This window comes from Pangasianodon hypophthalmus, chromosome 1, assembly GCF_027358585.1.
Source record: "Pangasianodon hypophthalmus isolate fPanHyp1 chromosome 1, fPanHyp1.pri, whole genome shotgun sequence".
NCBI lineage: Eukaryota > Metazoa > Chordata > Actinopteri > Siluriformes > Pangasiidae > Pangasianodon > Pangasianodon hypophthalmus.
The window spans coordinates 25,891,170-25,908,780 of record NC_069710.1 but is presented as its reverse complement, the minus strand read 5'-3'; the positions used below and the strand labels follow the sequence as shown (position 1 = coordinate 25,908,780).

At 38.9% G+C, this 17,611-nt stretch overlaps 1 protein-coding gene across 1 annotated transcript; it reads right to left on the bottom strand.

The window, feature by feature from the left end:
• Positions 1-3,079: 3,079 nt before the first annotated feature.
• slc50a1 (solute carrier family 50 member 1) lies at positions 3,080-17,611 on the bottom strand. The gene is made up of 6 exons (XM_026944888.3): positions 17,395-17,611; positions 14,924-15,001; positions 14,663-14,786; positions 14,233-14,394; positions 7,997-8,116; positions 3,080-6,889 (listed from the first exon to the last, which is right to left on the bottom strand). Exons 1-6 carry the CDS (start codon positions 17,460-17,462, stop codon positions 6,767-6,769), a joined length of 675 nt encoding a protein of 224 aa, XP_026800689.2. The 5' UTR covers positions 17,463-17,611; the 3' UTR covers positions 3,080-6,766.

Below are 17,611 nucleotides of genomic sequence, written 5' to 3'. Positions count from 1 at the left end.
TTTGAATCTTTCTTTGTTAGGAGCGCCGTCCTCGGTGAAGTGCTGCCTGTTTATCTTGGCAGGTATTTTTTTCATCTAAGAAGTGCAGGAGGAGGCATTTATCAGGTTAAGAAGACTGTGTTTTTCCTTCATATTGGTTTAAACTTTTAAATAACATTTATGGATGTTTATATATAAAAAAATATATGTACAATCTCCATTAGAACATTCTGAAAATTGCCCAGCACTATGTGTAACCAATTGTTAAAAAAAAAAAGTAAAAAAAAAAAAAAGCAAAACCAAAACATTATGAATGAGCCTCCCAATACATCATGTGCTTCATTCATGGCTGTAGCCCTGATCAACACCAAGATGTGCTTTAACATGAAGAAGGAAGCTGAGACAACACACAAATCCCTCATAAACCACAAAACTACTCTGGTGCCAAATTCGGACCTGCACGTACACGCTAGCAGGTTGCACCACCCATCATGAATGAATATGTGCTTGTTTACAGTCTGCCTACACCCCAGTATAGACAAAGAGCCATAGCATAGGAAGATAATCTGGCCTATGTGTATGTCCAAGACATAATATGACTGCAAACAGCTTAGAGTGTGAGTGATAGATAATCAGAGTGACACAAATGGCCTGTGCGTGTGTGTGTGTGTGTATGTGAATCCCATGGAGACTACTCAGGAAAAACAGGGATCCTGTTTTTGAGCTTTGAGCAGACACCCATTGTTGGACTGATTAGCCTGACACACATACACAAACACAAACACACACACAAACACATTTGTGTGTTACAAGTATCAGAAGTCTATTGTCATTTAAAGACCCTTGTGTACTTCCTGTCCATTATCCATTTAAATTTTAATACTGTAGCTACTGCATGCCCAACATAGGCTTCTTCAATGCACTCTCCTGCATGCACACCCACCCACCCACACACACACACACACACACACACACACACACACACACACACACACACACACACACAGACAAAGAAGCCTCACTGCCTGCATGCTTGTTGAACATTATGGCTGACCATAACTATGTATTCAAGCTCTTTTCATTAAGATACATTAATATGTCACAAAAGTAAAGACTGTTTCTACCTTTAAGAAGCCACACTTTATTATTCTGATGCACTTTTTTGTGCACAGCGGAAAAGTACGTAGCTCCAGGGTCCTAAGTTCAATCCTGAGCTCAGGTTACTGCCTATGTGGAGTTTTGCATGTTCTTCCCGTGTCTGTGTGGGTCTCCTCTGTGTTCTCCGGTTTCCTCCCACCTCCCAAAAACATGTCAGTAGTGAGATTGGATGAGTGTGTGTACATGGTGCCCTGCGATGCACTGATGTCCCATCTAGGATGTATTCTCAACAGCGTTCCCGAGATACGTGACCCTGACACACACTCACCCACAATGCCCGCAGCTGAGATATGAAAAGAAAATGTCTATCCATCTGAGTCACGTGGCAGTAAAGCATCTCTCCACCTCTAATTAAAGTAATTACAGCTTCATATCCACAGCATGTAATAACATCAAGCTTGCAGCCAGTGACATCACCAAATGTCTGTTTTGAAGTCAGAGGCCTTAAAAAACAAGCTAAACACCTGAAACGATTTGGCTTTTGAAATAAAAAGACATATCTCCCCCCCCCGAAACATCAGTAAACTCAGCAAAATTTTCTTCACTGCTGGCAGTCAGCATCAATAACTCACATACAGCAGAATTTATGTGTTAGTGTAAGCGTCTTTACAAGAGTATAAGACACTTTAACAACCATCACAGGAATAAGATGCATAAGAGAATGCATAGAATCCATCCTAACAAGACCTCTTGATAGTTCTTTTCAAACGTTACAATGTACAACTCAGCCACACAGCAGCCAAAGCAGTGTGTGTATTACCTACAATGCACTGTGTGGTTATTTTAATTTTAACACTGAAAGCCCCTGGCAACTCTGACTCCACGATCACTTCATAATGTGAATCTTTTATCAGCATCAGAAACAGAATAGTGGTTAAACATACAGAGGGGAGACATCAGAGTTTTTTAAACACAGCAGCTTATGGACAGGTGAAATGGTGATATGAGTATGTAGAAAGCGTAAAGGCTCACACAATCTCAAGTTAATGTGAGTTAGATAAATGATTAATATGTCTGACATTTTGGTCTAATACATTCCCACTATATTAACATGAAAACCCACCTTAAAATCCTCACCAGCAACAGTTTTGGGTGGGTTTTATATATATAATCACTTTAAGCTACTCACAGTGGACCCTGCAAAGACTTTTTCATAATTCATAAACATGCCCTCATAAACATAGCATACACATTTTTTGCACAATGTACTAAGTGCACTTAAATGCATTAGCTTATACCTGAGTGTTTTATTCAGTATCAGTGCATTGTGTGGTGTAGAGAGCTAGACACTTAATGGGCAGACGCAGTAAAACAAAAACAATAGCATCTTTATCAGCTGCAGACATTGGTTCCACTCTGACTCATGTAACTGCTATTAAACTCATAAAACTGTCTACTCATGTATATTTACACACAGATTAAGGGGTTGTACATGTATGTACAAATTTTGTGTACAATTATGGTCTCTGATATGCATGTATTATACACTGTATTTGTCATATCTTTGTTTCTTAACACAATTAAATCTTCTTAAATCTGTCCTGAACTCCCACCACCCCGTGTCTTTTAACCTGACCTCCAGACAATTGTGATTATCAGTCACTCCCATGTTCCCTGCTTTCATCTCTCCCTAACCAGAGGGAAGCAGTTGCATGCACAGCTTCTCTAGGATACACTGACAATTATTGCATTCATGCTAGTAGCGACATTACAAGCCAAAAAAAAAAAAAAGAAGCCTGTCTGGCAATCTCACAGATTCATATGAATCGCATTCCATATAGTGAGCCGTAATACCAAGGATCATTTTTTGTTTGCCTGTGCTTTTCACAGAGAGATTATCCTCTCTGAGAGAAAATCCACTGGCATTCACATGCTAAGCTGTGCTTCTCTACTCTAATTCTTCCTTCAAAATCAGGCACAGAAGATGCTCATTACATAAAGATCTTTATATAATCTTTTATTTCTGAGAAATTCAGTCAAAACAGAAAACAAACATCCATTTAGTCCACACCGATAAAATGTAGCATATAAGAACATTGTATACAGTAAAACTCCTCACACATCATTACGGAAGGTGTTACATTTTACAAACATATTAAATATATTCGATACGGATAACAGCACAATGATCATTGAGGTAAATATCATTTTTGTATCGCAAGTCCCTGGCTGAAAACACCCCAGTAGAGAGTATAAAACTTTGTTAAACACAATAAAGCACAGATAAAACAGCATTGGAACCTTTTTTATCAACACCACTCCTACAGAGCTGACACCAAAGCACTTTATGAGAAATAAGATGCTGGTACTCATAGCTCTTCCTTTTATTGGCCTTGTATATATGAACACATACGAATAAATATGTACCTCTGTTGGTCTCTAACTCAAATCTTGTGGACTTGAGCAGATGTACTGGAGCAATATGCCAAGAACTCCATCTGCCCTCTCTCACCTTCTCATGGATCGGTTGTTTTTCAATCCTCATTCTACGCCTTACTCAGATTTTGGTGAAATCTAATGCAAAGTGAAAGGAGTCTGGACTTGTATATCTGTACTGCTGATATTGACACACCGCTCATTCTTCATGCTGCAATTCTTTGGGAATTTTTGACTAGTGAAAGTGAAAGAGCATCCCATTTACTACTGTCACCAATCCCAGTCCAGCGGCTTCATAAATGTCAATCATAAAACATCATGAAAGTTGCTTTGCTGGGTTGAAGACATGGGTGATGTGAGCATAATTACTACGATACTTTAATAGAGGCTATCAGAGCCTGCAACTTTATACAATCCAGTATGGGATACAAATATAGAGTACTATGGGACTAAAGGTGCACTATAAGGAAATGTCTAACAAAAATATCTCTCAAGCAAAGTTCTATGCAGATTTAGCAACACAGTGACAGTATGTATTGTTTCCTATTAGAAGCTTTTAGCCTTATAGTGCAATAATGATGAACAGTCACACAATTACCCGACCAATTAGTATGGGGCAACTTTAAAAACAATGCATACCATATTGTCCATATTGTCCAGGGCCACACACAAATACACTAGTATAAACTCTTAACAACATGACCCAAACCAAGCCAAGGAGTCAAGGGCTTCTCTAGGTTAGCGGAAGTGCACAAGCTCTTGGCACATCAGGCAGATATAAACTAAGTCACACCCAGAGATCAGGGAGTGTGCATGTTCACTCCTGCCCAAACCAAGCACACCCGATAACGTTATTTAGGGACCAGGGTGTGTCAGAGTGGAGCTCCAGCAAAATGCTGCCAAGCATGAGTTTTAAATCATTGTCTGTCTGGTCCTGGGTCAGCTTTTACAGTACAGTCAAGTCCATAAGTATTTGGACAGTGACACAATTTTCATAATTTTGCCTCTGTAGACCACCACAATGGATTTGAAATAAAGCTGTGAATCAAGATGTGACTGAAGTGTAGACTTTCAGCATTAATTCAAGGGGTTTTACAATCATTTTTTTTTCATCTTTTTTTTTTTTTTTTACATCATCTCTCCATTCTCACAGGCTCAAAAGTAATTGGACAAACTAACAATCATAAATATTAGGGATATTTTAATACTTGGATGCAAATCCTTTGCAGTCAATGACTCCCTGAAGTCTGGAACCCATGGACATCACCATATTCTGAGTTTCCTCCCTGGAGATGCTTTGCCAGGCCTTTATTGCAGCTACCTTCAGTTGCTGCTTGCATGTGGGTCTTTCTGCCTTCAGTTTTGTCTTCAGTAAGTGAAAAGCATGCACAGTTGGTCAGGTGACAGACTCGGCCATTTAAGAAAATTCCATTTTCATGCTCTTGGGTTGCTTTCGTGGTACGTTTTGCGTCATTTTCCATCTATAGTGTGAAGCACTGTCCTATCAGTCTTGCAGCATTTGACTGAATCTGAGCAGAAAGTTTAGCTCTATACACTTCAGAATTCATCCTGCTACTGCTATCAGCAGTCACATCATCAATAAACACCAGTGACCCAGTTCCACTGGCAGCCATAAATGCCCACGCCATAACACTTCCTCCACATGTTTGACAGATGATGTGGTATGCTTTGGATCATGCGCCCTTCCTTTCCTTCTCCATACTTTTTTCTTCCCATCATCCGGGAATAACTTAATCTCGCATCAGAAGAGGTCAGGGTGTTTTTTTTAATTTTTTTTTAAAGAGTTTTTTTTTTTTCTAATCTGGCCTTTCTGTTCTTGACTGTTACCACTGGTTTGCATCTTGAGGTAAACTGCCTGTATTTACATTCATGAAGGTGTCTCTTGATTATAGATTTTGACAATGATATATCTACCTCCTTTGAGAGTGTTCTTGACTTGGCTAGATGTTGTGGTGTTTTTCTTCACCAAGGAAAGAATTCTGCATTCCTTCACTTTAGTTGTCTTCTGTGGTCTTCCAGGCCTTTTGGTGTTGTTGAGCTCGCCAGTGCATTCCTTCTTTTTAAGGATGTACCAAATTGTTGATTTGGCCACTCCTAAAGCTTCTACTATCTCTCTGACAGTTCTGGGTTTTTTTTTCAGCCTAACGATGGCCTTCTTCACTTGCATCGACTCACCGCATGGTGAGAATTCCCATGAGCAGCTACCAAATGCAATTTCAACACTTGGAATCAACTCCAGACCTTTTATCTCCTTAATTTGTCATGAAATAATGCGGAAACAGGCCACACCTGTTTATCAGGCAGACCAAACTGCTTATCAGTCAAATGTCCAATTGCTTTTGAGCCTGCAAAAATGGAAGGACTGTGTGTATAAAAAAAAAAAAAAAAAAAAAAAAAAAAAGGCTGTAATTCCTAAACGATTAATGCAATATTTTTGTTAAACCCTTTAGTTAAAGCTGAAAGTCTACACTTCAGTCACATCTGGATTGCTTCATTTCAAATCCACTGTGGTGGTGTACAGAGGTAAAATTACGAAAATTGTTTCACTGTCCAAATACTCATGGACTTGATTGTATATACATTCAGTACATACATTCAGCAAAGCTTTGTGCAAGTCCGCCACTGAAACAGCCACTAACCAATTGTCACATTAAGGCATTTACATGGAAATTATGGAAAACAGAAATAAATTGGCAATTAAAAGGCATATTTGTGTAAAACAATAGCTGAACATAATGCTTCAGGGTGTCAGAATCTAATTTGCAGATAAGACTGAAATTTCATTTTATTGCTCTTATCTGTTAGTGAGCACAACTCTTGAGGTGTCATTTGTAAATCTGAGGATCAATCAACCAAGGCTTGAGGAAATTTTCTTTCCACATAACCATGCTTTTTAAATTGGGGTCACAGTGCGTACAGACACCCCGAAGCATTTGAAGGTTAAGGGTCTTACTCAAAGTGGCAGTGTGACAAAGCTTGGAACTGAACTTACAAATGTCTAGTTACCAGCAGACAACCATAACCACTGAGCCTATGCATATTCCTTCTGGATTGTTTGAGAAGTGGTAAGTTTGGTTTAGATTTGGCTTCTACTAATAGCAATAAGGTGAATAGACAAAGAAAACTTCATACATAGATTGTATAAGTACAGGGTGTGACATAATAGGTGATGGGGATTTGGTTTAGATTGGCCTAGGGAACATGGCTAAGGCACTTGGTAACTCAGATCTGCTTAGATTAGATCTGCCCTGGTCTGGAGGGATTTATAAGACTGCTTGTCTTGACTAGCAGAGTTGAACAGCCTGAAGAGGAAGAAACGGATGAGACTTGTTGCAATACCTGGGATGTTGGGCACCTGAGAGAGAGAGAGAGAGAGAGAAATTAAGTTATTCATAAACAGTATGTTTTCTATTCCTTAAACACATCTGCAATGCTGAAATAAGGTATCTCAAAACTACTCGTCTGTCATTGTCTGTTTACATGCACATCAATATTCTGATATTAATCAGAATTTGGCAATATTCTAATTAGTATTGAGCAATGTAAATGCCACAATCCGAATGCCCGATTCAGTTTAAGACAATATTCTGATTCTCCAAATTCTGGAATATGCCTGTTTTAATGGAAATCTAATCTAATCTAATTTAATAAATCTAATAACTGAGCATACTCTATAACCAATGGCAGCATCTTGAATCTCCCAGGAAATAAGAGGAAAAGCACATGTGTACATCAGCATATTTACAACAGCCATGCATATAGGCATATTCCGACGCCTGTATGCATATAAACATCGTATTCAGAATGTGGCCGCAACCCGAATATAGACCTTAAACTGAATTTGATGTGCATGTAAACATAGTCAATTGAACCCCTTAATCTCCAAGGCAATTCCAGAATCACATCAATCACTCTAATAGCTATATCACATTCTCCTTCATTTTTTTTATTAGCCCTATAAACCCATAAAGCCCATAAAGATGAATAACATTAAGACTTTAAGAAGAAGCATTTCAAATTTTCTGTAGTACTTTTATTAGTCAGAATGCTTGTGCTTGTTTCAGAATAATGAGAGGCATGAAGTGTGGCCTTCTTTTCTGCTACAGGAATCTAGCGATGTTACACACATTGCGAACGAAAGCTAAGAGACAATTTCCTTCATCATCAAAAATCACAAGTGAAAGCTATTAATAACAGTTTGACCAAAATACATTATATTTATTATGCACTACATATATTCAGTATTACATAAATGATACTAAAGGCCTGAAAGCAATTTAATTTGGAGCCATTTCAAAAAGCTGCGTAAGTAACATGAGATGAATAAATTGGGCTTCTTGTGACTCACAGAAATTATGTTCCCCGAGAACAGGACACCAAGCTCTTCATCTTGTTATGCTTGTCAAGGGCATGTTATTGTTATAAATGGATAAATATGAATTATGTAGGTGTGTTTCCTCACCATAATGTAGTAATCCCCCAGCTGAAGGCCATACAGAGTCCAGGAGGTGGATGTAAAGAAGGTGGCAACAGTGAGGGAGAAGGACAAACGCTCTACTGAACGATTGCGCATTATCTCCAGCTGGAAGAGACACAGAACACAATGGAATAACGGACTAAAATCTGTTAATCCCCTAAAGGCTCCAAGATTTAAGATGGTGATGGGTTATGTGTGATTCAGTATCAAACAGACACATACACACAGACACACACACACATACACTCACACACATACACACACACACACAGAGTGAGAGACAGAGGGACACCATTTCCCAGCACATAAAGTCATGGATACTCACACAGTGACATGAAAAACAGGAAGCAACAAAAAGAGGGAAAAGAAAGACAGGAAACTAACTATAGCTTCATGTAGACAGAGCAATGGATCAAAACCCCATACAATAGAGGGAGACAAAAAAAAAGACACACCGAGAGACAGACAGAAAAGCTGTTTAGCAACAGTACTTTTTATGTTTCAATCTGTCTGCTCTGTTCCACTGCCAAACATAAACACATTTATAAGCAGAAACAGTATTGCTCTTATGACACTGACGATCAAGAGAAAAAATCTATAAGAGAAAAATCCATAATAGAAAAAAGCTGTCTTCCTATTATAGCTAAGAAAAAAAGTTTCTCTTGGAACGTTAATAGTAACGAACTAAAACTAAAACATACTGTATAAGTATTAAACAAGTGTGTAAGAGCTTTTGGGGGAGAAAAGATTAAACACAAAACACACCTGCACTTTATAAAACGATTGTTAAGGCATTAAAAATAAACCCAGTTGTCATTTTTATGCTCTTTATTATTCGGCAAATTCAAATTAACTGCAAATCAGTGCTGTAGTCGAAGGAACCCACATTGCTACGAGAAACTGCTCACAAACTTGTCTTGATGAGTGTGACAGATTGCAGTTCAAAGGGCTTCTCTCACAGCAGTCCTCTTCTGGAAAAATAATCTTGTTTCTTTTTACATTTGCTATTACTGAGGTGCATGAGAGCATCAAAATCAGGTTTTTCCTGGGCTAAGCCTATGACTGTAGGCTACATTTGGTGAGCAGGTACAGTTTTAATGCATCTGTAAAAACATACAATGACATTCTGTATGTATAATGACATGCCAGAGCTGCTGTTTGTTTGCTGTGCCTAAACTTTTATTTTGCACTAACTAATTTACTTCATAAACAATGGATGGGTCTGGGTTTGGAAAGTTTCCATCACAGAAGTTTGATCATCATTATATAAGAAATGACACTGTGATTCCAAAGATATCAAGTTGCTCAACTGTAACCATCCTGATCAGATGGTACACTCTGCACTCTTAGGCCTGATTGATATCTCTACGTCCGCGTATTTGTGAACATGCAAGGGCGTTGTGTGTGGGAGGTCACATAGGTGTCTGCCAGCATACTTGCAAGTAAGAAGTACATGTCCACAAAGATTCAGAAAATGAAAAACATGAAATGAAAATGTTGCGCTTCATTCCTGAATGAATGGAGAGAAGAAGTGGATTGATACCACTAATTTCCAGGTTCTAACTCACTGAAGTACTGCTATTAGGCATTAATACGCACTGCGTCTTTGAAATGCTGGTTATAAACCCTCTCTCAGCAACATTGCTGCAAATACACTTTTATGCAGAAGAATAAACCAGCCATAAGAAAGACAGGATTTTCTAGGCTCTTAGCTTCCTAAAAGCCTTTCTGAAGTGGAAACACTTTGTTGTATGTTTCTACATAGAACTTTCAAGGGTTACATTACAAGGACAAGCCCAAGAGGTCAAAAGTGATGCTGATCATGTTTAACATCTTAGCATCTAAGTTCATACAACTATGTGACGTGACATCAACACATGGAAAGGATTTTGCAGAACTAAAAATCTAAGCCCCTTTCCCAAACCACAACAGCTACAGTGGAATGATTCATTTTCCATATTTAAGATGACAAATTCCAGGATTCTGAGTCTGGCAAGGAAATGCTGTCTCAGTTGTTTCCCAAATGATTACGATGAAGTCATCATTTTCAATGACAAAAAGAATAACAAGGCTCTAAAGCTAGAGACTAGAACAGAAACAAGAAATTAACACAGGTGATGTGATGGCTGTATAAACAGTGGTCATGTGATGGCTGTATAAATAGTTTGAATATTATTGTCAGTGTAACATTCTAATAACATATTTATTAGCAGTAGGTCTGTTATTGATTATTGTATCAAATTGTTACACTTCCTGGAATATAAATTAGTTTTATACCAACAGTCTGTTCTGTTCCACTAATTTGATTGGACACACAGCGTTCCAAGAGTGCTGATATTTAGAATAACAGCACTGGTACATTTCACTGTTTGTATCACGCTGCTTGTCTATGTTCACTACATTAAATTCCAATCCTAGCAGGAGTTCATTACACTGAAACCATTACTACACTTGCTATGAGCTGTCAGTCAGTTTGTATGTTGTCATGGCAGCATGCAAAGTTCTACCCAGCTGTGGCTCCTTTGGTAACTATTTTCGTTAACACAGAAAAAAACTCTCAAAATAGTTGCACAATATTACTTACTTAATCACACTCACAGTCATGTTGATATAGTGAATATCAGAGCAACCTGTGGCTGTATCACAGCCGTGCTGATACAGTATTCAGCTCTCTAGCTCAGGCGATATTGCTTAATTCTAACATTAATAACAGATGAATACAGAATACCAAAATATTAGAATAAATTAACAGAGAAAAATTTTGGCATGACTTCTACGAGACGCATCATTCATATTAATGCTTTGCCCTTTTGAAAAACCTCAGCTACTGCTCTGTCTGTTCATGGCACTGATTGCTATTTCTCTGTGTTTCTGTGTCTCTGTTACTCTGTCCTACTTTCAGAATTATATTATGCCATTGTGTTGCATTATGTCTCTTTTTTGATTGGCTTCCACAGCAGGAAGCATGGGGGAAAAAAATTACAGCTGACTTGAAGACTTTTCTGACTGTAAATATAGCTTCATGGAATTCTCATGATCTGGTATACCACATTCACTGGTCACTTCATTAAGAACACATTCTCATTCACACAATTATCCAATCATGCAATCAAGTGGCAGCAGAGCAATCATAAAATTATGCAGATATAGGTCAAGAGCTTCCGTTGATGTTCACATCAAACATCAGAATGGGGTACAATGTGGTCTCGGCGATTTTGACTCTAGCATTTCAGAAACTGCTGATCTGCTAGGAATTGCACACACAACAGTCTCTAGAGTTTATACAAAATGGTGCATGGAAAAACAAAAACATCCAGTGAGCTGGAGTTCTGCAGGCAAAAGTGCTTTGTTGATGAGAGAGATCAGAGGAGAATGGCCAGACTTTTTCAAGCTGACAGGAAGATTATGGTAACACAAACAGCCACTCTGTACAACCGTGGTGATCAGAAAAGCATCTCAGTATGCACAAAACGTTGAACCTTGTGGCAGATGGGCCACAACAGCAGAAGACCACATCGGGTTCGAATCCTGTTAGGGAAGAAAATGAATCTGCGGCTACAGTGAGCACAGACTCACAGAAACTGGACAGTTGTGGGCTGGAAATAGACCAGACGACGATTTTCCAGTTTCAGTGAGCCTGTGCCCACTGCAGCTTCAGATTCCTGTTCTTGGCTGAGAAGAGTGGAACCCAATGCAGTCTTCTGCATCATAACACAAGTAGGAGCTATAATAAATATATATATAATATATAATAGCGTCCCAGTGAACTTTCATATCAAAATGAAATGTTGCCTTACATTACAGGCTTGTATTGCATCAGCTGATGTGTGCACTCTCAATTGTACAAGATTTGTCAGGAAATGCTCATTTCAAACAATCATCATTTAACAACAAGTAAAATGAACTATACTCTGGTGAAGAAATTAATTCAAATGTGACACCATGTCTTCATGGTGCTCGCTTTGTGCACAGGGGCATTGGCATGCTGGGACAGGTTTGGGCCTCTTAGTTCCAGTAAAGGGAAATTGTAATGTTACAGCATACAAAGACATTCAAAAAACTGTGGGTTTGCAACTTTCCTGTTCTTGTAGTTCAGTTTGGGGAAGAACTACATATGGGTGTGATGGTCAAGTGTCCACATACTTTTGGCCATGTAGTGTATATTCGTATAATACAGAATATTTGATTTAAATATATGTTTTATCTTTAACCAAGCATTATAGCAGTGTGTGTTGCATGTTGCGTTATAGTAGCCACCTGTACCCCTTGTACAGTATCAGTTAAAAAGTTAGACTTGTAAATGTTACCAAGATCTTTTTATCTAAAGCTTACTCTTAACATTTGTTTCTAAGATACAGTGGTGCTTGAAGTTTGTGAACTCTTCAGAATTTTCTATATATCTGCATAAATATGACCAAAAACATCATCAGATTTTCACACAAGTCTAAAAGTAGACAAAGAGAGTCCAGTTAAACAAATGAGACAAAAATATTACACCTGGGCATTTATTTATTGAGGAAATTAGCCAAAATAACATATCTGTGAGTGGCAAAAGTATGTGAAACTTTGCTTTCAGTATCTAGTGTGACCCCCTTGTGCAGCAATAAATGCATCTAAATGTTTCTGGTGACTGTTGATCAGTCTTGCACGTCAGCTTGGAGGAAATTTAGCCCATTCCTCAGTACAGAACAGCTTCACCTCTGGGATGTTGGTAGATTTCCTCCATGAACTGCATGCTTCAGGTCCTTCCACAACATTTCTATTTGATTAAGGTCAGGACTTTGACTTGGCCATTCCAAAACATTAACTTTATTCTTCTTCAACAATTCTCTGGTAGAATGACTTGTGTGCTTAGGGTCGTTGTCTTGCTGCATGACCCACTTTCTCTTGCGATTCAGATCACCGACATATGTCCTGACATTTTCCTTTAGAATTCGCTGGTATAATTCAGAATTCATTGTTCCATCAATGAATCAAAATCCATCCTGGCCCAGATGCAGCAAAACAGGCTCAAACCATGATACTACCACCACCATGTTTTTCAGATGGAATAAGGTTCTTATGCTGGAATGCAATGTTTTCTTTTCTCCAAATATAATGCTTCTCCTTTAAACCAAAAAGTTCTATTTTGGTCTCATCCATCCACAAAACAGTTTTCCAAAAGCCTTCTGGCTTGTCCACATGATCTTTAGCAAACTGCAGATGGGTAGCAATGTTCTTTTTAGAGAGCAGTGGCTTTCTCCTTGCAACCGTGCCATGCACATCATTGTTGTTCAGTGTTCTCCTGATGGTGGACTCATGGACATTAACTTAGTTGCTTAGAAGTTATCCTGGGCTCCTTTGTGACCTCGCAGACTATTACACATCCTGCTCTTGGAGTGATCTTTGTTGGCTGACCACTCCTGGGGAGGGTAACAATGGTCTTTAATTTCCTCCATTTGTACACAATCTGTCTGACTGTGGATTGGTGGAGTCCAAACTCTTTAGAGATGGTTTTGTAACCTTTTTCAGCCTGATGAGCATCAACAGCTCTTTTTCTGAGGTCCTCAGAAATCTTCTTTGTTCGTGCCATGATACACTTCCACAAACGTGTTGTGAAGATCAGACTTTGATAGATCCCTGTTCTTTAAATAAAACTGGGCGCTCACTCACACCTGATTGTCATCCTATTGATTGAGAACACCTAACTCTAATTTCATTTTCAAATTAACTGCTAATCCTAGAGGTTCACATACTTTTGCCACTCACAGATGTAATTATATATATATATATATATATATATATATATATATATATATATATATATATATATATGTGTGTGTGTTAATATGTTGTTTTGTCTCATTTGTTTAATCGGGCTCTCTTTATCTACTTTTAGGACTTGTGTGGAAATCTAATGTTTTAGGTCATTTTTTAAATGAAATATTAGAAAAATATATTTTAAAATGTTCCTTCAATAAATCATTTTTATTTAGAATATAGGAAAAAATCAGTCAGCAAGTGCACAGCATATGGGAACTTCTTGACACATCCCAGCTGCTGCTAAGAGAATGCCAAGATTGTGCAAAGCTGTCATCAAGGATACTTTGAAGTATCTTAAATATATGTCTTGATTTCTTTTAGCACTTTTCAGTCAGTGAACAATTCCATTTCATAGTTTGATGTCTTCACTATTCAAATATGTGGAAAAGGTCAAAGAATCTGTGTAGATGTGTGTTTACCAGGTCAGCAAGTGGCGACAGGTACATGGTGATGGTGAAGACGCTGCAGGCGAGGCCGAGCTGCGAAAGCTGAGTGCTTTCCCGAGGAACAATCATGCTGAAATACACCCATGATATGCACAACACACACACCATGCCCAGTGTCTGCACAAATATATTCCTCTGATACAGACACCCACCACAAACACACACACAAACACACAGACACACACATAAATAAACAATCCAAAATTAATTCTAACCACTTTTACATCTCTACTGCATGCCCAAACACTATATATGACTTGGTAACTATTTAGTACATCTTCTGTAAAATGACATATAATTGCTCATTTGGCCACAAAGCTTTAATTATAAGTAATAGTAAACAGGCCAGGTATTTGTTGTAAAGATTAGTTACTATTTTGGCTCCAGATCTTATTTTACCCACCTTCTCTTTGGCATAATGGAAGTAGGTGAGGATATACAGACACTGTAGAGAAGCACCAATGGAATTAACAAACATCACCGTGCCATCCTTTTTCAGCACCCCATAGTACAGCCAGCCTAGATTACTGAAAATATACAAAGACACTATAAAACAAGTCTAATATGCAAAACGGGTGTGCACACATGCAAATGTATGCATGCTTACGTACATTCACACACAATACATAGACTGAATACATTTGCGTGCCTCTTGCGCACTCACTTTAAGCACGTGGTAAGGAAAGGCAGGAACTGGACGTTATCGGCACTCTGAGTGGCTCTCATTTTCTTCAAATCGGTCCTGCAAAATACATACACATGCACCGAAGGATTTGTCAAATAGAAATAGAAATATGCTGACTTAGGCCCAATCCACTTGGTTAAAGGCTCTTCTTGAATTGGGGCTCTTCGTCAGAAGCCACTAAAAGCTACCAAATTTTTGCACTAAACACACATGCTGCCAAGTAAGGTTTAGCAAGACTTCAAAGGCATTTGAAGCTTGCATCCCCTCAGAGTGTGGAAGTGTGACCTGCATGACTCGAGTGTCCACTTGTAATACAATGGTAGAAAAATATAGCCAGGGGCAGGTTTTTCCTATCACATCAAGCCTGATTTATGCTTCCTTCTGAACAGGCTCCCAACACCATCAGAGGAGTGGAATTATGGACAGAGGGGACCATTGTATCCTGGACAGCAAGAAAATTCATTGATTCATCTTTATCCTGGGTCAGAGACATGGTGGATCAGGACCCTATCCCGGGAACACTGGGTGTGAGGCAGGAATGTGCAGGGTGCCTGTGCATCGCAAGGCACCATGCACATACATTCACACACACATTCACACCTAGGGGCAATTTAGCATAGTCAATCCACCTACTGGAATGTTTTTTGGGGGGTGGTGGAAACCATCTCGTGGACATGGGGAGAACATATGAAACCCCGTACAAACAGTAACCCAAGTTTAGGGTTGCACTGAAGACCCTGAAGCTGTTATGTGACAAGAAATTATCTTGGTGACTGGACAGTCTATAAAGTACTAAAGTTCCCTCTCCTGTCATGTATAGATAGCTGGCTACATAAATTTGAATGCACCAAATCAAATTTTACTGCTGCTGTTTAGATCACAATTTTTCCCCCACTGCTTTAAAACTGAAATTGCATTGCAATGCCTTCTGGGCAAGATTGGTTCCTGAAGGTTACAGTCATGTTGTCTCAAAATCTTTGGTCCACAAAAGAATAATCTAAAACTTCACTCGAGCCAATAAAGATTGAAATGGCCCTTAAAATGCCAGTGATTCCCCCTGAGGGAAAATGGTGAGAGGAAGCTAAAAGTAGCACATTAAAAACATATTGGAACAAAGGGATGAGATATACAGACTAAAAGAATGAGGATAGGATCAGTTCAGCCCAGAGACACTGGAGTTGGGAAAATAGTGGAACTGATGTGACCACACAGGGTCATAGGGTAACCTGGAGCATATCTCAGGGAACTTGGGGCACAAGGCAGGGGATACCCTGGATGGGGTGCCAACTCATGACAGGGCACAATCGCACACACACTACAGATAATCTGGAAATGCCAATCAGCCGAAGCATGGGGAGAACATGCAAATTCTGCACACACAGGCGGAGGCAGGAATCACACTCCCAACCCCGGAGGTGTGAGGCAACAGTGCTAACCACTAAGCCACCGTGCCCCAAGGGACAAATGGAATTGAATATTTGTTTTTATGTAAGTTCTAAATCTAATATTGGCAGAATAACTAAAGCTAATATTGGCTGCAGTAAGCTAAATCAGGTTAATAATCACCTCAGAAAGCTGCAAAAAGGCCTACAGAGTGCAAACTCCGAGCGCCCATAATTTCCTGCTATAGCTCGGGCAACCAATTGAACCGTAGCCTTCAAAATATCAACAATAAGCAGTAAGAAAAGCCACAAAAAAAGTGAATATAAGCCCGACCGATCTAACCCGTGAACCTGCTTTTCTTTTCATGCTCAGATTTATCACCTGTGGGTTTAACACTTTCTCCAAGTGAGGGAACGAGTATGATGAGCAGGCGTCTTGTAAATGCACCATGCTGACAGACTGAATCCAAAATGGCTTCTTGTAGAGCATACAGTGTACACTGTTCAACACTGGGTGTAAAATCATTCATTTACATACATTGCCAGTCAGGAAAGGTGTTGAACACCTTATATTTTAGCATTTTTGTTTCAGTTTATATACAAAATTATATTCTCTTCCATATTTTAAAAACTAATACTTTATCTGGAGGTGTAGGGAGTTTCTCCTCCAAGTGTGTCTACCTTTAATAAAGAATGTGACAGTGAGCAGTTATGAAGTTCCACAGAGATTTAGGTTTCCTTATTTAATTGCTCTCCTGTATCATTTTGGGTTGAGGAAATAATAGTGTTTAAAGTGTAAGAAGTCATAAAGAAACTCCAGGTGCTGGAAACCATTTGCCTGGCAGTCTATGTGTTATTTATGTAGTAAGAATGGAGGCATCTGGGAGTTTATGGTTATCTGTCAGAAGGAAAAAGGACACTAATATAACTAATAATAATATAACTACACTGAATAACTCTTATTTGATAAGATGCGTTTTGTTCATTTCGTTCTAAATGCTCTAAAGTCCTACAGGAAGCAAATGTACACTTCGGGTCATAAACTTGGAGAATAACATGGCAGCTTACAGTCCTGTGGAGAACATGCCGATGGTAAACACGATGCACGCCCATGATAACAACTGCAGAAAATCCATAGAACGAGAAAGAAAACTCTACCAATTATTAATAAAAGTTCAAACATCACTAGCAGAAACAATATTCGCTAAAACCTAACGCTGTATGCACGGCTGACGTTTACACTCTCTATTTCCGTGTTTGTATCCGGACGTTGCATATTCCTCCA

Coding starts and splice junctions, on each gene's coding strand:
- slc50a1 (XM_026944888.3), bottom strand. CDS start 17,462: ATGGATTTTCTGCAGTTGTTATCATGGGCGTGCATCGTGTTTACCATC. Junction 8,117..14,232: donor TGTCGCCACTTGCTGACCTG/GTAAACACACAT, acceptor TGTCTCTTCCAG/CTGGAGATAATGCGCAATCG. Junction 6,890..7,996: donor TGGGGGATTACTACATTATG/GTGAGGAAACAC, acceptor TCTCTCTCTCAG/GTGCCCAACATCCCAGGTAT.